Source organism: Mytilus galloprovincialis, chromosome 5 (assembly GCF_965363235.1).
Source record: "Mytilus galloprovincialis chromosome 5, xbMytGall1.hap1.1, whole genome shotgun sequence".
NCBI classification, from domain to species: domain Eukaryota; kingdom Metazoa; phylum Mollusca; class Bivalvia; order Mytilida; family Mytilidae; genus Mytilus; species Mytilus galloprovincialis.
The window spans coordinates 81,342,150-81,366,954 of NC_134842.1; the positions used below are offsets into that span (position 1 = coordinate 81,342,150).

Sequence of the window (24,805 nt, forward strand, 5' to 3'; positions counted from 1 at the left end):
TACACCAAACCACACATAATTTTTTTTTAATTCAATTGTAAAAACCCCTATTTTTTCCACCTACGTAACCCACAGAAAAAAATGCATGTGATGTCCAACACTCCCATACATCTTATCCTTTAAATAAGAAGAACATCAGTATTTTCTAATTGAAGTGTATCAAACATTATTAAAACAAATTTGATTACAGTTATTTACAGACTGATTATGCAACTTCTTTTTTGTGCAAGTAATTTGCAATGTCTTCTATTCACTTTTTTTTGGGGTTTAAACCTGAATTAATTTAAATCTCTATTGTACAAAATGTATTTTTATACAACTGTATAATTTCATGGTGAAAAGTTTAAATGGTGAGTGGTGAAAAAATACCACTATTTGACAAGTAACAAGAAACCTTTTTGAATACCAGAAGATCAAGCGCATATTTTTCTATTTTTTGTAAATCTTCGCAGAAATCACAACTTAAAATATGCGGCACAGCCCTATATTTTGACCTTTGATAAAATAGTAGTGCATATGAACTTTAAATTCTAGGATATGATATTTTTCAAAAGTTCATAGTAGAAGTTGTACAGTTTAGCCGTAAAACGAGCTCCTATGGGAAATTGCATTGTCGATATTAACAGATTGCTTATAATTACCTGAAAAGGCTCATCCTCTGTCACATCTGACCGTCCATTGGGACCACAAACCCTTACGACATCTTACCTGAGAAGAATTATCCTCAGTCACATCTGACTGCCCGTTAAGACCATTCTCCTCATTTATCACATCAACCATGACAATAGCTTACCTGAGAAGAAACATCCGTCACATCTGACGGCCCATTAGGACCATTCTCCCCATCTATCACATCAACCATGACAATAGCTTACCTGAGAAGAATCATCCATCACATCTGACCGCCCGTTAGGACCATACTCCCCATCTATAACATCAACCATGACAATATCTTACCTGAGAAGAATCATCCTCAGTCACATCTGACCGCCAATTAGGACCATTCTCCCTGTCTATTACATCAACCATGACAATAGCTTACCTGAGAAGAATCATCCTCGGTCACATCTGACCGCCCATTAGGACCATTCTCCCCATCTATCACATCAACCATGAGTATCTTTTTCATTCGTCTGTATTGTAAATTATCTAATTCTCTTACAGCATCCTTTGTTCTTAGTATTAAATCTAATATAACATTAGGTGGTCGTGTTTTATCAATAAATGGACCCTGAAAATAGAAAGTAACAGTTGAAGCACATCATATATGTAACACTCCCAAACGTGTCCTTCCCCCCAAACGTGTCCGATTCCCCCAAACGTGTCTATTCTCCCCAAACGTGTCTATAATATTCAATGTTCCCCAAACGTGTCCGATTTCATAACCCCAAACGTGTCCAATAATATTGTAATTCGCCAAAACGTGTCCACTATTTAACGCCAGAACGTCTCACGTCTTTTAGCGCTAATACATGTATCTCCTAAATGAAACCGCTGATAACGTTTATGGCAATTCTATTGGTGATAAAGTTGTCATTTATTATCATTAGTTAGTGCAATGCCGGTTTATAATGATTATCATAATTCCAAATTTAATCTGTAATTGTGAATAAACTTTTGACTAAAATTGCTTATTGTCCAGTTGCAAGTATTTCTTACTCATTTAGAGCGAACATGCAAATAATTCTAGAGTTGGATAAATCGTTAACTTTGTAAATTATTTTGTACTAATAAACTCCGATGATGCTTTATATATTTATCCGAATATTGCACGACAGGCTTTCAGCAGGATTTTTTTTCACTTTTGTCAACAGTTCTCAATTTGAATTATATGTATTTTCAAGTTTTAATGTTTTTACATTTGCTGTATATATTAACTTTACACTGTTTATGGCGTATTTCCAGTTGCAAGTATTTCATGCATATTTAGAGAGAACATACAAGTTTAAATGTTTTTACATTTCTACTGTTTAAATTAACTTTAGACTGTTGATTGCGTATAATGTCCAGTTGCAAGTGTTTCATGCATATTTAGAGAGAACATAGGCTACAAGTTTTTTTAAAAGTTTTTACATTTGTACTATATAAATTAACTTTAGACTGTTGATTGCGTATTGTCCAGATGCAAGTGTTTAATGCATACTATGACAGAACGTAAAAGTTTTAACGCGTAGAGAAAGGGACATTATTACCCGGTACCTATACAGTTTAACTGAACATGTGTGCTTACAATTTACATACGACATAGCCGGAATGACACCCCACTTTTACACAGTTTATACTGCTTGTTTATAAAAGTACTTAAATTACGTACCTTATCTATATTTTTAATGACATAGTAAAACTAGTATACGTTATTGAAATTGCAATAACCAAATAACGCTTGACATGGACACGTTTTGGGGATCGGACACGTTTGTGGGTTAATTGAAAAATGGACACGTTTGGGCGTCTATATAAATGCCACCCTTTGGCGCCCTTTTGCAACTATACATGTTTTACAGTTCAGTGACGTTACGTGGACACGTTTGGGGGAATCGGACACGTTTCGGGGGAAGGACACGTTTCTGAGTGTTACATATATATCAAACATTTAGATTATATGGTGATAGTTACCATTAACTTACAAAGTGACTGCAACCTACTTTTCTTGTGCTTACTGATTATGACTCAAATTGTATCAAGATGTTAGCTCACATTACCTAAGTGCAAAAAAGATATTCCAGATATAGTTTTTTGGGGGGATTCACAGTGTACTGAAGAGAGAACAAAAAATCCTTACAAATAAGTCAGGAGCCTGTTGTTCAATTTTGTTATTTGTTGGTGTGGTTAAAAGGTATTTCTTGTTTCTCCTTTTTTATAGAAAAGGCTTTGTATAGTTCGCACTGCTACATAGTCCGCACCCCCTTCTCCCCACAAAATTTTAGGTAAAAAAAAAGTTAGAAAAGGTCTAATGAAACTCCAGTTATTTCAAATCCTGTGCAGTCGTTTGCAGTATTTTCATGGAAAAAACTGTTTTCCATCATCAAACAGAAGCTGAAACTGGTTGTAAATGATTCTAGAACGCTTCATGTTTGTTAAAATAAGTTTAATTCACTTAAAAAAAACAATTCAGAAACTTGTGTATGTTTAAACAAGAAGTTTAAAAAGCATGTGTAAAAGCAGAAATTAACCGGTGAGAGTCGAAATCCATCCATAACAGATATCACTATAACCAAAGTTACCATCACCTAGATCATAAATTAAATGAATTACTGTTGATTTATTATTATTCTTTAAATACCAATTTTCATGCGTTTTGAGGGTACTGGTGATCCCCGAATTCAAATGTTCAATGAATTACAAATTTTTAATAGACTTTGTATACAGAGACTGAGAGATTGCTAAACCACAAAATCAAATATCCATGAAAAACGCAAGTTTTCCTCAATCCACTGACAATACATTATCATGATCATTATTCTTTCAAGACTTTGGATACCAATTTTTTCAGGTTTCATGGGTACTGGTGAACTACGAATTTGAATGTTAAACGAATTACAAATTTGATATAGGCTTTTTATAGAGATTGCTAAACCACATGTGTTATACTCATGAAAAATAAATGAATCCACAGTATGAATTTCTTCACGCCTGACTTACCTTAATTAAAATACTAGCTGAGGGTCTATCACAGGGACTTTTAGACAAACAGGAATCTACAAACTGACGGAATTCATCTGACCAATCTCCACCCGCTAGAGTAGGAGGATCGTTTTGAGCTATGTGATAAAGGGCACTCATAGCATTCATATTAAACAAGGGAGGCTTTCTTTCAGCTGAAAAACAAAAGGAAGGCACTCATAGCATTCATACTGAACAATGGAGGCTTTCTTTCAGCTGAAAAAACAAAATCAATATTGTCATATTGGGCAGAGAAGGCTTCCTTTCAGCTGAAAAACAAAACCAATACTGATTATATGCAATATTTACCTGACATTAAATTTTACAATTTCTTAAGCCAAGCCTGTATGCATTGTTTCATTTTCACACTTTTTCTGATCCCCAATTATAATCTTCCTTAACCATTTCACTGATGAATTCTGGTTTTTACCAGAATCACGCCTTTAGTAGGATTCAGGCCTCCACCAGCTGACAATGAGTCCTGGTTTACCGGGATCAGAATAGCTCTTTTATATTTCCCATTAATAAAAAAATATGCAAACACAAGTTATCTCTCTCTGTTTATTGCGAAGCCAATGAAAGTTTTCCACAAAGTCATCTCTATCTGGTCAAAGTATTTAAAATTTTGAATAAATACAATAGCTATCGTTCTCTGTGTAGTTTACTCAACGAGACCTTTAAATTTCTTTTACAATGTTTTAAGTGAAATCTATCACTCATTTATGACTTTATGACTGTTAAGGTAATGATAAATTTGAATTTAAAAATTTGTGGTACCAAATATTTGTTCCTTCTCTCAGATGGATTATAACTCATGCTTCTGAAATACCATGGCAGCCCTGGTGCCACCAAAGTTTATGTTATAAATGGATCAAGTAAGTGGTAAAATTGTCACTGTCAGTCACTGTCATATATAGTCATAGTAAGACTAGATGCAACTGATACCTTTGTAGTAATAAGTGTTTTATAAGATAAACAAGTGAAACTGCGAGCTACTGCTCACTGATGATACCCCCGCCGCAAGTGGATAATATTAATAGTGTAAAAATATGCAAGTGTTCGGTAAACCGGAAGTTGTCGAGTGATGAATCTAAAAACGCATCACACGGTATAGCTGACTTATATAAATCCTGAAACCAAATTTCAGAAATCCTTGTATTGTAGTTCCTGAGAAAAATGTGACGAAAATTTTCAACTTGGCTATCTTGTGTAAAATTATACAAGTGTTCGGTAAACAGGAAGTTGTCATGTGATCAATCTGAAAACACATCACACGGTATAGCTGACTTAGATAAACCCTGAAACGAAATTTCAGAAATCCTTGTATTGTAGTTCCTGAGAAAAATGCGACGAAAAATATTCATGGGATGGACGGACTGACGGAAGGACAGACAGAGGTAAAACAGTATACCCCCCCTTTTTTAAAGCGGGGGTATAATTATGAAATGAATACAAACCTAGCTCTATACAAGTGATACCAAGGGACCATATATCTGCATTCCCTTCATACTGGCCTTCATCCATGGCAAGAATGACTTCAGGTGCCATCCAGTATGGTGTTCCAACAAAGGAGTTAGCAGGACACACAATGGAAGCAGAACCAAAGTCAGCTGAAATATTTAGAGGAAGAATTTATGTTACAGTTATCGAAAAACCAGCTAAATCATGTATTTAGATACATATATATTCATAAATTTATAAAAGTATAGCATTTTCAGGTTTAGGATTTGTAGGTTTTTTTGTTTTTTTTTAAATATGACAAGAATTTCATGTTGTTGGCACATTTAGAGATAAATAGACTAGCGTTGAACAGTATACCTCCCAACTTCGAACAGGGGTATAACTATGTGACTGTCATTCATGTGAGAGGTTTAACTAGGTGTAAAACCAGGTTTAATCCACCAAGGAAATGTTTGTACCAAGTCAGGGATACAACAGTTGTTTTCCAATCATTTGATGTGTTTGAGCTTTTGATTTTGGTGTTTTATAAAGGACTTGCAGTATAAAAATTTCCTTGGAATTCAGTATTTTGGTGAATTTACTTATAAATAGCACTGACCATTTAAATGTCTTACCTAATTTGACTGTTCCGTTTTCTGTAAGTAATATATTGCCAGCTTTAACATCCCTGTGTATTTTACCAAAGCTATGTAGATATTCTAAACCTTTCAAACACTGATGACAGATTTCTCCTATTTCATCTTCTTTCAATGGCTTCTTGTGAACTGTAAATAAATAATATAAGCATGAGTAAAAACTGTATAACTGATGGACGGACGGACGGACTGACAGACAGAGGTAAAACAGTATACCCCCCCTTTTTTAAAGCGGGGGTATAATTATTACAAGATAACTGTTTACTTGAATGGCATACCATAGCAAAACACTCTTACTGTTCTCAAACAAGGGAACTTCAGAATGACACTGCAGTCAGTCCAATAGAATAAGAGACCTTATCATGAAGAACAGAGAAGTTTAGTGTGACTTTTTTTTTACACCTTGTTTTAATCAGAATGATCTGCATGATTATTCTACTATTACAGGTAGAGTTCTCGAAAAATGGTGGTCCGAAGGATAGGACAACAACATTTACAAATGACTGACACAATTTGGTATTTTGTAATAGAACTAGTAGTAATGATGAGCAATTTTTCCTCAAAGACCACCAGGGAAGATAAGATTTTGAAAACTCTGTTACAGGCACATTTTACCCACTCAAAGCACTCACAAGTTTTATAACTGTAGTGAATCTTTCATCAAAATCTTCATCAATGCTTTTCACTTATTATTTATAATACCAACCTTCAATGATATCTGAAGCTGAACCAAGGCAGTATTCCATAACCATCTGAAAGAGAATATAATAATTAATGAATTTTGTTTCTTTTTCCCCTTCATTAAACAAAATTAAATGACAACAAAATATATTAAATGGTGCAAAAAATAATTTCATATCAAAAGCATTTAAAAAATCTGTAGAATGGCATCTAAAATGTTTGTTTCCATTGTACAGTTTTCACCAAATTATCATTACGGTAAGACTGATTATAAACTTTTAACAAATTGTTGTTCCCTGAAACAGCGTGCCTAAGTTATGTTTATTGAGGCTTCATAGAGTCGAAACTAAAATGAAATTGTTTTCACCAAAAATTACTGTTAGGATTACTGTGGTTTATTGAATTTCTTTGAAGCTCTTCAAACCAGGTGCTCCACAGGGCGCAGCTTTATACGACCGTAAAGTCAATCCCTGAACAGTTGGGGGAAGTATGGACAAGTTATTGTCTGTAAATTAGAAAAATGCTTCTTTTGTCCCTTTTTTTGCCCCTTCTTCCTACATATTCCAGAAAATTTACCTCAAACTGAATCTCAGCCTTCCCTGTGTTATATGAAAACTTCAGGTACAATGTCAGAAAGATCCATACAGTTACACACACGTTATTGTCTTGAAACTATAAAAATGCTTGTTTTTGGCCCCTTTGGGCCCCTAATTCCTAAACCTTTGGAACCATAACCCCCAAAATCAATCCCAAGCTTCCTTTAGTGGTTATAAACATTGTGTTAAAATTTGATTGATTTCATTTTACTTATTCAAAAGTAATTGTCCGGAAACAATCCATCTTTCGGACGACGACAACGACTACGTGATACCAATATACGACCAAATTTTTTTAATTTTTCGGTCGTATAAAAACATTTGTTTAATACCACTACATAGAAATAAGAAGATGGTTTTTTTACAGTTTATTTTATTTATTCTGAATCTCCCAATCAGCCTTTAAAAAACAAAGATATTGTATTTGTGGTATATAAATTTGAAATAGATTATAGTAAATACATTACCCATGCTGTGTGTTCTTTGAGAAAACATCCTTTATAGTCTATGGTGTTCTCATGTTTGACTTGCCGCAAGAACTTCACTTCTTTGATTATGTCCTGCCATTTCTGTAATGACAAGAAAGTTTATTTCATTTCATTATTTGAACATTATGCCATATGTTTCAACGACTGATGTGGTTTAAATCCAGGGATTTTGTCATGTACTGAGGATCCATTTATCTAAGCAGGTTCCCAATTTTCTTTAATTGAGAAAAATATGTCTTTTCATGGATATTTGATTCGGTGGTTATTACTTAGTCTGCAATTAAGCCTATAGTATGTGTACTTTTTAATTTGTGGTTCACCTATTCCTTCAAAATCCATAAAAATTGATACAGAAGAATAAAAAAGAATCTATAATGTGTTTAAAACTTTATATTCTTTATGAATGTCCTGTTTTAATTGAGCAGTATCAATATCAACAACCAATTTTAAGTTCTGTTTAGTAAAATAATCTTTTCACCCCATCATGTTTATTTGTTTATTTTCAAGTCATCTTGTTGAATCACTTTTTACATATGTCTGAAAGCCCAAAGACAATTTGTTGACAAATAGATTATAGTCTAATTCGTAAAATAACTCAATCTATTATTTAAAAGTTTACATTTTATTAGGATACGACATTGCAGCTGTCGTTAGCAACTGCTGAAAATTTCTTATAGTCATAGGAACAAAAAAAATGTTCAAAATAGAAAAAGCGCACCTTCAACTGTAAATTCAGAAATTATTGTGATTTTGTCATTTTAAACTTGAATGCCATTTCAGATTTTGCGATATTAAGAAAAATCCTGTTTAATTCATATAAATAGTTTCAAAATGTGAGTTTAAATTATTGCGAAAATAACCCTGCCGAATTTTTCACAATAAAAAAAAAACATCTCAATAATTTCTGAATTTACAGTACATATTTCCCAGAAAACATCTCATAACATCTGACACCACACTGAATATTCAAATTACAGTAATCGTGCACAGGAAAGATACAAACAAATAAAATACCACATAAGGAAATGTAATCACCATATAAAACTTATGTAATCTTATGAACTTCCTTACTTATAGAAACTTTTTCCCCTGTTACGAAATGTTTTTAAGTTTTGTTACACTTTAAATAATAGGATCTCTAGTTTTAATATTTCATGAGACGGCCATCAAGAATGTGATTAATATTAAGCATGTTTAGCGAGTTTTAATTTTGCATTTGACTCTGATCTTAATTTAAAAGATTTGAGAGTTTTCTTGTCAAAACGTTGCAGTTCTCTTCAGCATGCTTCCCTCAAACAAGAGGCTGCCATGATATAACCAAGTGTTCTGAAAATGGGATTAAACACCAATAATTACAGCTTATTTCCTAATGTATGTAGAGCAAGACTTTGGTTAGCTTGCTTGCTTAGTTTGTATATTGTACAATTATATTGGGATAAAATTGAGAATGGAAATGGGGAATGTGTCAAAGAGACAACAACCCGCCCAAATAAAAAACAACAGCAGAGGGTCACCAACAGGTCTTCAATGTAGCGAGAAATTCCCGCACCCGGAGGCGTCCTTCAGCTGGCCCCTAAACAAATATATACTAGTCCAGTGATAATGAACGCCATACTAATTTCCAAATTGTACACAAGAAACTAAAATTAAAATAATACAAGACTAACAAAGGCCAGAGGCTCCTGACTTGGGACAGGCGCAAAAATGCGGCGGGGTTAAACATGTTTGTGAGATCTCAACCCTCCCCCTATACCTCTAACCAATGTAGTAAAGTAAACGCATAACAATACGCACATTAAAATTCAGTTCAAGAGAAATCCGAGTCTGATGTCAGAAGATGTAACCAAAGAAAATAAACAAAATGACAATAATACATAAATAACAACAGACTACTAGCAGTTAACTGTCATGCCAGCTCCAGACTTCAACTAAACTGACTGAAAGATTATGATTTCATCATATGAACATCAGGCACAATCCTTCCCGTTAGGGGTTTAGTATCATACCATCATAACATATATGAGAAGAACATAACCCGTGTCATGCCAACAACTGTTTTTAGAATAAATGTGTTTAGTTCCGATGCAAAGACCTTATCAGTGACTCAATATTAACGCCAAAATATGCAATCTTTAATGACTTGACAACAGTATCGTAATTATATCCCTTCTTAATCATAACATCCAATTAGATTTAAATATAATATATACAAGTTTAACTATGTCTATATATATATATAAGTACGTCTGAGTCAGTGACAACTCTACAACAGATGTATCCATCGGATCGCCATCAATGATGGTGATACATGGCTGTGTACATAATGTATATACAACTCGTCTAAACATCAACCCAACAATGTTAGATCTGTAAATTTGCTTTCGCAAATTTTTGGTTCTTCCAGCGAGGTAAGAACCAAAAATTTGCGAAAGCAAATTTACAGATCTAACATTGTTGGGTTGATGTTTAGACGAGTTGTATATATATATCAACCCAACAATGTTAGATCTGTAAATTTGCTTTCGCAAATTTTTGGTTCTTACCTCGCTGGAAGAACCAAAAATTTGCGAAAGCAATAATATATATATATATTTTTTTTTATATAGATTAGACCGTTGGTTTTCCTGTATGAATGATTTTACACTAGTAATTTTGGGGCCCTTTATAGCTTGTTGTTGAAGGCAGTACATTGACCTATAATAGTTTACTTTTTTAAATTGTTATTTGGATGGAGTGTTGTCTCATTGGCACTCACACCCCATCTTCCTATATCTATATATATTGTTTGAAGATGTCAATCTTAATTACAAAGATTGAATAAACATTTATAAATACAAAGCAAGCAGGCCAACGAAAGTTTTACTCTACAAGCATTAGGAAATTAGCTGTAATCTATCAATATCATATAGTCACAAATATTTCTACAGCTTACCTCGCCTGCCTGTTTGCCATTGTAGGACATCTTCTTGATGGCAACAATCTCTTTGGTAACAACATTTCTCGCCTGAAATACAAAAAATATATAACAAGGAGAACAGGTCTAAGGGACAGCATGTTCAGAATCTGTACAACCTTACTATACAATTTCATTTTTGTTCATTGTTGAAGGGTGTTGGTATTTCTTGTTTTGACCTTTTATACATCATTTGTACATGCAGGGAACAGGAACATGTTCAATATCGTAGCTCAGGTAGCTGCTACGTAGATTTTTGTCTATTGAACATGTAGCTAGCCTTTAGTTTATACAATAGATATTGATAGCAGCTACGTAGCTGCTACGATATTAAACACACAACCCAGGTCTAAGGGACAACATGTTCAGAATCTTACACTACCTTACTATACAATTTCATTGTTGTTCATTGTTGAAGGGTGTTGGTATTTCTTGTTTTGACCTTTAAAACATGCAGGGAACTTTTATAGCTGTGTTTTCCCTAGAATTTTCAAATAGCACCATGGAAATTAATATAACACTGGCTTTCCAACAGATTATAACACCATGGCCCCTATACATTGAATTAGGAAATCATCCAAGATAGCACCATGGTAGAAAATATTGCACCAGGGTTCCACAATGCTTTAAGGCCATACAGAGAACACTGTAGCTAATTAAATATATAGTATCCATGGGTTTTACTCATCAGTGATGGCCTTACAGTGATTTATAAGTGTTTACATCCTTGTGTCTATGACCAAAGGTTGACTAATTATTACAGCTCTTCTATAAAAGCATACATGATCAACTTGCTTGCTATACAAAAGAAGATGTGGTATGATTGAGTTTCAATCTGATTTATATATACTGGGATTTGAAAGGACAATGAAAATTGAAATAAAATGAAGTAAATGTTAATTGTACAATCAAATTCCAGTATATAGTAGACTGAAACAGACTACCTACCTGGTGTTTACAAACATAACAAGCAAGTTGATCAAAGGTTTGCTTTGCATGCTTTTATAGGAGAGCTGTAATTATACCCAATCTCCTTAAGTTTTCTATCATCTTATCATTTCTCATGATATCAACTTACGTAGTATACAGCACCAAAACTTCCATGGCCAATTTCTCTTAGATCTGAAAATATCCGTTCTGGATCCTCTGTTGAAAAGAGTGCTGCTATTTCAGGATCATTTAATTTTCCGGGCTTGGGTAATGCTGGCATTTCATCAATATTCTTTTACTCATTTGGTGTATCATAGATATCACATTTCTGTAAATAAACATGAAAAGTATTATCAAACAGAAATAATCATAGTTAACCTGCAATGACCTATTATAGAATGCAATTAGTGTTCATTCAGTCTGCGCCAAAAACTTTTTGATCTACTAGTCCAGACCCTCAATAGCAAAAATTTTGCCTATATGACTATATTTTCACTAGTCCAAATCAATATTTACTAGTCTGGGGCATCAGACAAGTGGCTAACTGTGCAGACTGGTTCATGTAGTTAAATTTCATGCTGTCAAAGGTATTTTTGTTTCTGTGATTCTATTATAATTCCTGGGTTAAGGTGATTGAAGAATTTAAGTTCTATACAGTTTACTACAAGCATGATTACATGCAGATTTACTCAACCATGAAATAAAGGAGGGTCTGGATGGGGGTCTGTTATTCTGTAAACATTTAATTTTAACCCCTTTTTTTCTCTAATCTTCAATCTTTTTGCCCATTATTTAGGAGATAACTGTATTGTATTTTAAGCTCCGACGGCATCAATTGGGGATTTGATGGTCGCAAATACTCGTTTACTGTCTCCGCGTTTCCCCAACTGATGCTGTCGGAGCTTAAAATACAATATTGTTATCTCCATTCTAATGAAACTGACAGAAAACAATGTTAAAACATGTATTTAAAATCTGTCATATGCCGTCTGCGCTTGCGCGTACGTCTCATAGCATTTTTTTTCAAATGATGCCATGTAAGAAAGTGACGTTATAATCCAATCAAAATGAACGTTACAAACGTTGTTGCATTATAATCTCTAATAGTCATTTTTTAAGGGCATTATTCTTTAATCATTTAACCCCATCCAAACCCTCATAAAGAACCCTCTAAAATACAAACAATTCTTTGTTCTTACTTAAGCATAAAATTGGATGTTGACTCTACTATAATCAGCTTACACCATGCACACATTACTTATAAGCTAACATGTCAAAATCCTTCCTTTCCCAGGACCCTTTGTCAAAAGTCTCCTCTATTAAGACTATTTCTGCCATTGCAATACATTATTCAAATTCAGTATATATATCTGCTGGTTTATTTTTATCATCACAATTTGGAATCTATATCATCATGATGAATGCATGAAACATTTGAATCTGATACACCCAAACTAGACATATAATTTGACACAGTTACTTTCTTCTTGTCCCGGAGTGATTGTAATACATTTAACACCAAATATGTCATCCCTGAAAATTTTTATTCACAACAATACTACTTCACTTTAATTCTCAACATACTTAATGCTTACACCCAAAAAATTAAACTGTCCATTTTTAAACAACATACATATTTAATAATCATGTTAATATAATGTCACGTACAAAATGAGAAAAAAAATCGGCAATATTAATGAGGTTTTTTTTAATAATTTTAACACTTAAGAAATAGAATTTTATCAAATAATCAAATATATATATATATATTGTGTAATAAATAATGTGTAAAGCTGTTCGTTTATTTTGGTGTTTACATCCAACCCTAAGGTCACACTATTTTAATTTGGAATGTGTAATGTATCTCCACTGGACCATGAAATACACCTACTACAATGTAAATAAACCATCCATCACTCTAATAGGATATCATTGTACCTGCTTCAGCAATCATACTTAATAAATAGTCAGCAACAAAATGTCAACAGTTCAAATTTATTCTTTTAGATTTTTTTGCTCTTTTAATCCTAATTCTTTATAATAATTTCATTGTTCTTTTAAAAAGAGTGGAATACTGTATTTAATTTAGAAAAAAACATTTTTGGCAATATTTAAGATGTGAATCACATCTAAATAAACTGCATTTCAAAGGATCATTAATCACGTCTATAAATATGAAGTATATGCTTCCCATCTCATTCAGAGAATTCTTAATTCTGTTCTTCTTTTCCGTTTCATAAAAAAATTCTTAAGGATTTCAACAACAAAAAAGAACTTCAAAAAAGTTGAAATCCAGCTTTGAATTTCCAAATAAGCAAATGTCTCTGGCCTTTGTCAAAGGTGCTTGTGTTTTGATACTGTGAGAACTTTTAAAAGACAACATTGATTTTTTAAAAGATAATTATTACATGTAATAGTGAATGTCATTGCTTTCTTTTTTACATGTCTTGAGGCTATTCAAGAATTAATTTCGATTTGAAAAGCTCACTAGAGTGTTTATGTAGTTTATTAAATATCGACTCTAAATAAAACTTTGAATTGGGGTTAGGGGTTGGAATCACTGAATGTTACATGTGTATATAAATAGTATACATTGATTGTATAAGGGTAGTTGGTTTTTTGGTAGTCCCACTCTGTGTTTGTGTTATGGAAGTCTTTGATATTTGGTTTAAAGATAGCTGCATTAAAGAGTTCATATATCTTTAAACCAAATATTAAAGCCTTTCATTACACAAGTCTACTACCATGACAATATGGAAGGAAGGAATGACACAAAGAAGCTGAATACACTGCACCACCCACTTTAACATTCTAAGTGAGTGGAGTATTTATCCATTAACTAACATGATTAATAATCAAAGGAAAAACAGAACTGTAAATGATGATTCATCATTATCAATTAACAGTGGCAAATCCATTTCTCCAGTTAAAAACAGAAATAGTATACATGACTGTCAAAATCTTTAAACATTAGATATGTTAGAGCATCTACATGTACGTTGAAAAATAATTTAACCAATTGAAAACAAAAGAAGAATGTGTCCTTGTCAGAGTTTGCGAAAATGGTCGGTCCTGTCTGTCAAAATGATGCTTGGACCAGTATTTTGAAGGCTAGTGTCGGTCTCGATGACCGATGTAAAAATGGCCGTTGCAGTGCCTTTTTCACGGTAATTAGTCGTAACGCAACTAATTCCAGTACTTGTTTACATCGGTCATCAGATGTACCCGCTGCTAATTTCCGGTATTGTTTTCCTATTATAAACAAACTGAAACCAAAGTGCTGATCTACACGTGGCCTGCTAAATTTGTTCATGTAGCCATCCCAGGGAATCAATAGGCGATTGAACCCTTCAATGGAGATAACAAATACTGAGAAAGTGATTCAGAGGATGAAACGGATAGTGAAGAGGACTTTAAATAAGAACAATCAGAAGAACAGAACTGGTCCTTGGCTTTATTGTTAATTTGTCCGTGAAAAATAAAACTAATAAGGCCAAATAAAAAAGTATGTGTGGTTCCAGATACATCTGAAAAAAAGTTAGGGTAGGTAGGTAGGGATTTTTTTTTATTTTATGTTTTTTTTTTACATTGAGTCTATGGGAGCAACATTCTGACTTTAACAGTGCTTGCTGTAATGAAAAATGACAATAAAATCTTTAAGGTAGGCTATTTTTAAGCTGAAAAAGTAGGGACGGTAGGGTTACTGGAACCACACATATATTTTTATTTGGCCTAACAATAAATTATTTTTGATAAAATATTTTATTATTTTTAATCTAGGATAAAATTGACAGATTTTTTAGGACTGACTAATATTTTGTGGGACTAACAAATAATCTTCCATGACAGACAGGTCAAAAAATGTTTTCACGAACTCTGGTCATTGTCCATGTGACACAAATATAGATGACCCTGTTTGTAAAATTAAAATTGAGAATGGAAATGGGGAATGTGTCAATACGACAACAACTCGACCATAGAGCACTGCAGACAAAAATATGCTTATTCAAACCTATAAAAGTACTTTTACTTTTAAACCTAATTAATAATGGGACATAATACAATAAACAGCTGCGCCATGTGCGCATGACATTTTCAAAGAATAAATTTCAATTACTTCTAATTGTCATATCAACAAAGTTTCATGAAAATTACTGAAACTTGAAAGCATTTCTTGGTAATTGTTTGAAAACTGAAAAATCCCCCTTTTTAATGAATTAATCTCTTTAAATCGGAAAAGTAAGATAAAAAATTTATAAAATTCTAAAGGAATGTTATATTTACATCAATTATTATAAAGAATACACCAAAATTTCATGAGAACTGCTGAAAGCATTTTTGGGTTATTGTCCAAAAACTGGTAAATCCCCCTTTTTTATGAATGAAACCCTGTAACTCAGAAATGTAAAATCTAAAATTTATAGCTCATGTCAATAGATGTAAACAAATTATCAAAATTTCTTGCAAGTTGGTGAAAGAATTATTGAGAACTTTTTTGTTTGAACATAGGAAAATCACCCTTTTAAAAGGTGAGGCCGTACAAATTCATACTGGATCTGTGTGTGGTGGTAATAAGCATAGTGTATAATTTAAGAATATTTGGATGTGGCAAAACAAAATTCAGAGTGCGGAAAAGCAAATTAATCTTCTTTTTTTTCAATTTATAAAGGGACATCAACTCAACACCTTTGAAAGTGACAACACCAAAATTCAAACTTGCAATGATCTACAGGTCAGAATTTTTGCATTGACCTTGATTATTTGCAACAAGAAGCTTCAATGTTATCATTCAGTTTTCCTTAATTGGCTGCAGGGAAGAAAGAAATCATTTCACCCTATAATTCAGAAGTGTGGTGAACCCTGCAATTCTGGAGTTATTTTGTTTACACTCTTCTAGGAGCAATGGAACTTTTACTTGAGACCATATCAATCTCAAAATCCAAATAAAGATACATTGCAGTCTAACAAGCATGGATGATCCTGTGTAAAATTGAAGAGAAACTTATCTGTAAGCGCAGTATTAAGCACAGACAGAATTTATTGAATATTCAGCAACCAAAAGTTTGGCTTTCTGGGTGGTAGATCAACTTCATTTCAGCTGTTGAAAGTCCTAGGCCTAGACAAGTTCAGGGTTCTCACTAAGGCGAGTCAAAAATCCTTAGCGAGAACCCTGGACAAGTGGACAAGGCATTATAAGAGGATGGTGGTAATAACACTCTGTATATACGGGCTTTATGAAAGTTTTGACAAGGTGCTTATTGACAAACATGAGATTACTTCCCATGATTATGGTATCAATGAGCAGACTACTCACAATGTTTCCTTATTAGCAACAGACAACACTCATGACACTGCGTACAGGTCAATGAGTTAATTTCAAGTTTGGGGAATGTAACAGTACTAATCTGTGGAATTCATCAAGGCTTAGTATTAAAACCTATTTTATTTGTTTATTTTATCAAGGACAAGATAATACCAGATTTTTTCATGCAGACAATCACATCACAAATCTAGTGAAGAAAAATTTATCAAAATGTAGGTCTCACTCCCGTTTCTTTGTCCACCTGAACAATTGTATATTTACACTAAGTATTTAACCCTTTAGCCGATGAGTCCCGGTTTACCATGATTCACGCTTCAGGCAGCTGACAATGAGTCCCGTTTTACCAGGATCGGAATACCTGTTTTATATTTCCCCTTCAAAACAGTGCAAACATGAGTTATCTTTCTTTGATGAATACCCAGATGAAAGTGTAAACATGGCGCTTCCATTTGTTGAAAATCGTGTCAAAATCAGAGGAAATTTACGGAATTTACGAGAATTTGAAATGAGGGAACATTTTTTTTGAAAGAATATGGAAGAATTGAAGCCAAACTAGTATACTTTTTTGACATAAAATGTCGTTTTATGTACAAAAAACTTGGAATGGTAATCGTTCAGTGTGAGGAATTTGTACAGCCTCATAAAATTTTTCAAAATTTTGCCGTTTTGGGTAAACAAATTACGATTTTGGGTCAAAGAGTAGAATTTTGAGAATTTCACCTAGATAGTGCCAAAAATTTGAAAATTTGAATATTTTATGAGGAAAAAATTATCAAAATATGAACAAAACTGTGAACATGGTGTTAGTGAATGAAGTAAATACACAATAACTACAAACAAGATTTTATTGACATTTATTTAATATTATGAAGATCTCCCACTTGAGTAATGGTAGCCAGGGAAGCCATTGTCTCAGAGTAGCTTCTTTCTGGGCAGCAATCAGTGAAAGGGTTAAGGCAATTGCAAGACCACATTGAGAGTTTGCAAACACTGTATGGTCACCCTACAGGGAGTCTGACATTACTAGTATCAAAAATGTGCAAGAGAAATTGACCAGAATGTTGCCAACAATTAAAGATTTGTCATGTGAAGACCGTCTTCAAAAACTCCAGTTTCTTCATTCAAACTCTCTGATAACTTCAAACTCTGTTAACGCTGTTTGCAAAGTAAAATAATAGAAATTAACATGCTAATGACAAGAGAGTAACCAGTGATTAATTAGAGATACACAACACAAGTCCATGTAATTCAACAAGACTAAGACGTCATTCAATGAAACTAAAGAATCAACGCAGTTGTCTAGATCTAAGGAAGTATTTTGCTGTCGACATACATGGTTATTTCAGCTAAAACTTTAAAAAACATTTATAAATATCTCAGATAATTTCATAAATTTTGGGTCAACTAACCATTTATATATAATTTTGAGACATAATATAAAATTTCATCCTTACAGGAGAAACAATGACGTTTAAGTAGAGAAGTTCTATATGCAGATAGGTTTTGATATGATATACATGTAGGTGTCACCAGACCTATAGTTGTTGTCAGCTGAAATTCGTAGCGGTTATCGGTAAAAATAATCTAAACTATCAACCACGTTAACTCATGATATAGTTTTTCACATTCTATTCATAAATCGCCGTAAGAAAAACCACTACTGACCTACCATTCAAATGATTGCACTGTGATAATCCTGACCTTCACATTTTCCAAGACGATTTTGAATGGTGGAATCCGCCACTGTTTTTACCGGAAGTGTTTATGTGGAGTTCAATTTCATAAAATTTGCATAAAGCGCGGGGAAACCTTATCACATCAATGAAAAGAATATTTCAGAAAACTGTGTAAGTGATGAATGTCATATGTAAACAAACATGACGAATGATCCTCATAGACAGAAACTAAGATGGCGGAATTACAATGGAAAACATTCTGGAAAATGTGAAGGTCAGGATTAATTTACAGTGTGATCACTTTAAAGGTAGATCAGTAGTGGTTTTTCTTTTTGCGAATTATGAATGGAATGTGAAAAACTATATCTCAAGTGAACGTGATTGATAGTTTAGATTATTTTTAGGCAAACCTTAAAAATATGTTTGTTTGCAGTTTTCCGACTGTACCTTCAGACTGAAGGGTCGGTAGGTAGGAAAAATATTTTATTTTATCAGCCAAAATACAGTTTAAACAAGCAGTTACACTAAACCAAGTTTCTTGTGAAGAAAAAAAAATAATTTAAAACAACAAACACTGGACATGCTGAAAACCAACATCAAATGAAGGAATGTCATTATGACTAGAACTGTTTTAAAGAAATATATATATATATTCAGACATGTATGCTTCTTGACTAGAATGTTTTCATGAGTAGAGTATTTTCATCAGAAAAATGTAGATATTAAAGATTTATAAGACAATTTATTAAAGAGTGTATTTTTAATAAAAAAAAAATAACCATTGAATCTTCCTCAATTGAAAAAAGGCAACTTGAAAAAAAAGTATTAAGACATTCGACTGTTTTCATATTTCTAACAATATTTAATTATATGTGATAAGGTTATATTTTTGCCAGGCTTTAATGAAAACCAAAGAAATCTAAAGTTTGGGGTGAAATCCATAGCACCCCATTTAAAGTAAATGGTCTGTACTGAAATGTTTTTTAATGCATAAAAAAAATTGGCAGCATAGCTCCTAAGGACATGTTTAAATTGAATTCACACATGCCACACAGTTTGGGTATATTTAATATTGTAAGAAAGAGAATAATTGCAATGAGTGGGGCAGCCCCCCTTTTCCTAAAGGAGCATACTCATTGCAATCGAAGATAGATTTAATATAGAGAGAGTATATTTATTTTTCAAGCTAACCATTCATTTTCTCTACATCTTTGTGTAGTTAGGGTTGCTTCTTGATTTGGCATGATCTATATCCATTAACATTTCAAATGAGCCCTTCCTCCGTACAGGCGTGTTTACAGATATCCATGAAGATTTAAGTCACGGAGGAGTGGTTTCATCTTTGTCGTCTTCACAACGATTTGTAGAAAATATGCCATACTTCAAGCTGCTATCGAATTATTTAACCACTGAAATTGGTTCCATAAAGTCAGGCTCCACAGATTCTGTACCCGCTTTGTTTGAGACAGAATGGTTATCGTGTCAGTTATGAATATCTGCTGCATCATCGTCAATGATATCATCACACATCATTACATGTGCCTGAATCTGTATAAACAGTTTACTAATAAACTTTTTTGTTTGTTATTTGTCTTAAAATTGAGACATGACGACAGCGTAAAGTACTCCTCCGTGACTTCATGGATACCTGTAAACAATTTCCATGTTCTTTATCATTTAATGGTCACATGAACGCTTGACGGGAAGCTAAGAAAAACCGAACTTGAAATGCGTAATTGACCCAGACTTTAAATCATTTCCGGAAAGGACCCAAAGTTCCAGATCGCGTCAATAGAAGTATTAAAAAAAATTTCTTCAAATTTAAAGCAATAAAATTTTCACAGTCGGGAGGATTTTCAAGGGTCGGTCGGTAAACTGCAAACAAACAATATTTTAATTTAAGCCTTACTGATAACCCCTACGAGTTTTAGCTGACCGGCGACTATAAAACATTTTCTGTTGCACAGGTTTGTCTGTATTTGGGGTTACTTTTTTTCCTGTAAACAAAGCAATTATGGACTTATAATTATGTAACACTTAGGAGGAAATTGATTAGTTGTGCCCTCAATCTGCAAGGTGGAACTCCCAATAATATGTTTCTCTCAAATATGTACAAATTTGCACAAGTCCAAAAAATTGTAATTTATGCAGACTCGGTAGAGAATGGAAGATGTTATCGAGAATTCAATCATACTGAATGTACCACTTCAAGCTGGAGTTTAGACCCTTAATATCTGAACGTCTAAGAATAACATGTCTGCATTAGGAGTTCTTTTGGTGTGCCCTTTCTTGAAAACTGTAACAATTTTAAGTTTGTTTGGATCAGATAGGGCAAGTAGGTGCTTTGTTCGGGTCAAATTTTCTTCTTTTTCACGCAAAAGATGGAAATAAGAAACAGGTCATTGGCAAGCCTAAGCACTGGTTGTACTTACCAACATTAAATTTCTGTGAAATTATTTGTTTCTATTGAATATCTGCGAATGTTTACAACATCAAATATCAAAAGATTTCTTTTCCTCTCCAATATGGCTACGCCTACGCATGCGCCTTGTGTATTCAATGAAACACTGAACACAAGACTTTTTCGGGAAACAGATCACAATAATTATTTTTCAAATGAAGGATTCAATGTATATACCAGTTTGTATTTATCTGTTGTCTTTACAAATTGGTATAGTCGCACCTTTTCCAGGTTCATAAAATTGTATGACGTCACCGGAAATCGAGACAGTCAGAAACTATCTAAAAATAGGAAAAGGAGGTCCGACATGGGGTTTAAATTTTTGAAAGAGGCCCAAGATGTTGATTGGGGGCTTACTCTCATTAAAGTCTACAATGTGCTTTGTAAAGAATGAAGTAAATTATAAAACAAAAACAAAAACATTATTTTTTTGGAGAGGTATGAACTATACCAATTTGCAGTTATTAATTATTTTTTTTGCACAGTTCAGAGATTATACTTTATTAATACTGTTAAAGTCGTCTCAGGACATTTGCAGTTGATTGAACCATAAACCTAAACATCGTTCTTTGTCATAATTTGGTTTCTGTTACTATCATAATATAATCCCCTTAATATAATTAAGCTCCGTGTTGAAAGACATAGTTGAACCTATATACATGCAGGCGCTGCTGGAATGTTGCTACATAGAAATGGAAAGTTCACAAATTGGAAGCTGAAATCATCTCTTTTGTCGTAAAGTTTTGTATTCAACCGACCCTCATTGTCAAGTTTTAGATATAAGCCAAGATATGAGGCATACATAGCTGAATCTGTAATATCCTTTATCTCTAGTAGTCACCAAATTTTGTATTATTTAGTAAGAGAAAATCATCTATATAGGATAAGCGGAACGTAAAGTTAAAGGATATTGCTAATTTCTTATCTTTCTTCCGCAGAAGCTCCTGTATGAAGTCAGCCTCACAATAATAAAGAAAAAAGTCGGCAAGAAGAGGGGCACACTTGGTTCCCATTGGAATTCCGACAGTCTGTTGAAAAACACGTCCTCCGAACGTAATAAATATGTTGTCAATAAAACAATCAAGCATCTTGATAATGTCCGTTTCAGAGAATTTTTTGTTTGAATCAGAGTGGTTATTTACAAAGTAGGATTTATCCCACCCCAGGACAAGATACTTGTAATTACGTTCGCCATTCTTTTTAATAAAACAAAGTAATAACAACTCTTTCAATTTGTATTTTAGTTTGTGCAAAGTGTAGAAAAGTCAAATGTTTTAATACTATTGCAATATGAGAAAGTCTTAGATTGTATGTACTTTAAAAGATCTTTGGTTCTTTTAGTATCCACATCTGATTCACATCACCTTTAGAATAGGCAGTTTCACAATAACTTTGGAGCCCGGATTTGATTGCTGATAAAATAGATTTTAATAATTTATAAAGAGGTTTCGTGGTGCACTTAGAAGAACCAGCAATATACCAATGTTTGTAAGGACACTAATGCATGTAGTTTAGGTATACAATACAGTGATGGAAGATCCAGTCCTTCATCTTTGGTTGAAATTCCAAAAGGAACATAGAATAGACCTATGATTATCCAGGATTTCCTCTTTGGCAAGTGTCGTGAGGGTATATGTTGAGTTTCCTCCAAACTGATCATGGGATAAAAATGAAGACTTGCAATTGCCATGAAACTTCTGAATCACTTCCATAAATGTTTTTTTTTTCTTCTTTCATTTCCTATTGTTCGATGTCTTATTGATAGCTAACTTGAATTAGTGCCAAAATACAAAAATGTGAAAATTGTTCATTTTATGGTATTTTTATTGCATATTATTGACATATTACATGTCACAGAATTTTAAACAGCTTTTTAATTATTTTCTACTATCGCCTTGCCTTTGACGATCTCATCTATGATTATCTATTTATAATATCTTTAAAATGTGTTCATAGTCCACACATTTGGATCTAAACATTTTCATCATAAATTTTTAATAGATGCTCATTTATCAAAATGTACGCAACAGTTGATAAAAGTTAACACGGTTGTTATGTGTTTATTCAGTAAAAATCAAATATTTTATCTATATATCATACGAATACAATAAATATTTACTTAATAAAGATAAAAGTGATCTATTTGAGTGTTTTAGTAAGGTCATCGTAAAGTTTTATCTGATCCTTGGACTTCAGAAGGAAGTAAATACGGTATTGATATACTATCTGTTGACTTTATAAACTATTATTATTTTGATGCATATATAAATATTTGAAATTCTTTTAAAAAAAATGTCAATCGCAAAATTTTTTTTTTATTGAAAATCGGAAATGTCGGTTTATTTTTCATTATATACAGTATATATATATATATATATATATATATATATATATATATATATATATAATATATATATATATATATAAACGAGTCTAAATTGAAAACTACGTTCAGACCTATGATTGCGTTGGATAAAAACCGCAATTTTTATACGTGTGCATGTAAAACAAATTTCGTTGTAGAAGGGTCTAAAAACAGCACAAACAACATTTTCCAAAAGACCAAAAAAGTGAAAAAGTATATTTAAACAAAACGCATTTGACTAACAGGTCGAACAACTGATGTTCTTTAACCCTGCTGACTGCCATTGGCGATTGCCAAATAAAATTGATCACAAGATGTAACAACATGGATCTTAATATAAATTTGATACTAAACAGAATTTTTTTTTTAACTTGTGGCCACGATGTTATGCCACAAACATACGGTGTCAATATGTTTTTAGTACACCAGATCCGGATTTCGACAATAAATGTCTCTTCAGTGATGTTAGGAATCGAAACGGTATTTGGAAGGCCATATAAAAAGTACCCTCATTTTTAGATAGACTCTTGAATTTTAAGAGTCAATGTAGGATGAACGGATCATATAAACCGGAGGGAAAATATGATACAAGCCCAAACGAAAAAATATAAACGAGTCTAAATTGAAAACTACGTTCAAACCTATGATTGCGTTGGATAAAAACCGCAATTTTTATACGTGTGCATGTAAAACAAATTTCGTTGTAGAAGGGTCTAAAAACAGCACAAACAACATTTTCCAAAAGACCAAAAAAGTGAAAAAGTATATTTAAACAAAACGCATTTGACTAACAGGTCGAACAACTGATGTTCTTTAACCCTGCTGACTGCCATTGGCGATTGCCAAATAAAATTGATCACAAGATGTAACAAAATGGATCTTAATATAAATTTGATACTAAACAGAATTTTTTTTTTAACTTGTGGCCACGATGTTATGCTACAAACATATGGTGTCAATATGTTTTTAGTACACCAGATCCGGATTTCGACAATAAATGTCTCTTCAGTGATGTTAGGGATCGAAACGGTATTTGGAAGGCCATATAAAAAGTACCCTCATTTTTAGATAGACTCTTGAATTTTAAGAGTCAATGTAGGATGAACGGATCATATAAACCGGAGGGAAAATATGATACAAGCCCAAACAAAAAAATATAAACGAGTCTAAATTGAAAACTACGTTCAAACCTATGATTGCGTTGGATAAAAACCGCAATTTTTATACGTGTGCATGTAAAACAGATTTCGTTGTAGAAGGGTCTAAAAACAGCACAAACAACATTTTCCAAAAGACCAAAAAAGTGAAAAAGTATATTTAAACAAAACGCATTCGACTAACAGGTCGAACAACTGATGTTCTTTAACCCTGCTGACTGCCATTGGCGATTGCCAAATAAAATTGATCACAAGATGTAACAAAATGGATCTTAATATAAATTTGATACTAAACAGAATTTTTTTTTTAACTTGTGGCCACGATGTTATGCCACAAACATACGGTGTCAATATGTTTTTAGTACACCAGATCCGGATTTCGACAATAAATGTCTCTTCAGTGATGTTAGGGATCG

The 24,805-nt window shown here is 33.0% G+C and overlaps 1 protein-coding gene across 5 annotated transcripts in view; it reads right to left on the minus strand.

Moving 5' to 3' along the window:
- LOC143076495 (serine/threonine-protein kinase TAO1-like) overlaps positions 1-21,133 on the minus strand; it is a 32,408-nt gene extending 11,275 nt beyond the window's left edge. For 4 of the 5 annotated variants that reach the window (XM_076252305.1, XM_076252303.1, XM_076252304.1 and 1 more), the window contains exons 1-9: positions 20,839-20,973; positions 11,556-11,735; positions 10,457-10,528; positions 7,504-7,605; positions 6,466-6,511; positions 5,739-5,888; positions 5,121-5,273; positions 3,643-3,818; positions 1,043-1,231 (exon numbers count right to left, since the gene is read on the minus strand). In XM_076252305.1, coding sequence (XP_076108420.1) covers positions 1,043-1,231; positions 3,643-3,818; positions 5,121-5,273; positions 5,739-5,888; positions 6,466-6,511; positions 7,504-7,605; positions 10,457-10,528; positions 11,556-11,687 — 1,020 coding nt within the window. In that variant the 5' untranslated portion in view covers positions 11,688-11,735; positions 20,839-20,973. Of the gene's footprint in view, positions 1-1,042; positions 1,232-3,642; positions 3,819-5,120; positions 5,274-5,738; positions 5,889-6,465; positions 6,512-7,503; positions 7,606-10,456; positions 10,529-11,555; positions 11,736-20,838; positions 20,974-21,044 lie in introns of those variants that run through there. The other variant, XM_076252302.1, reaches the window with a different exon arrangement.
- Between the last annotated feature and the right edge of the window lie 3,672 nt (positions 21,134-24,805).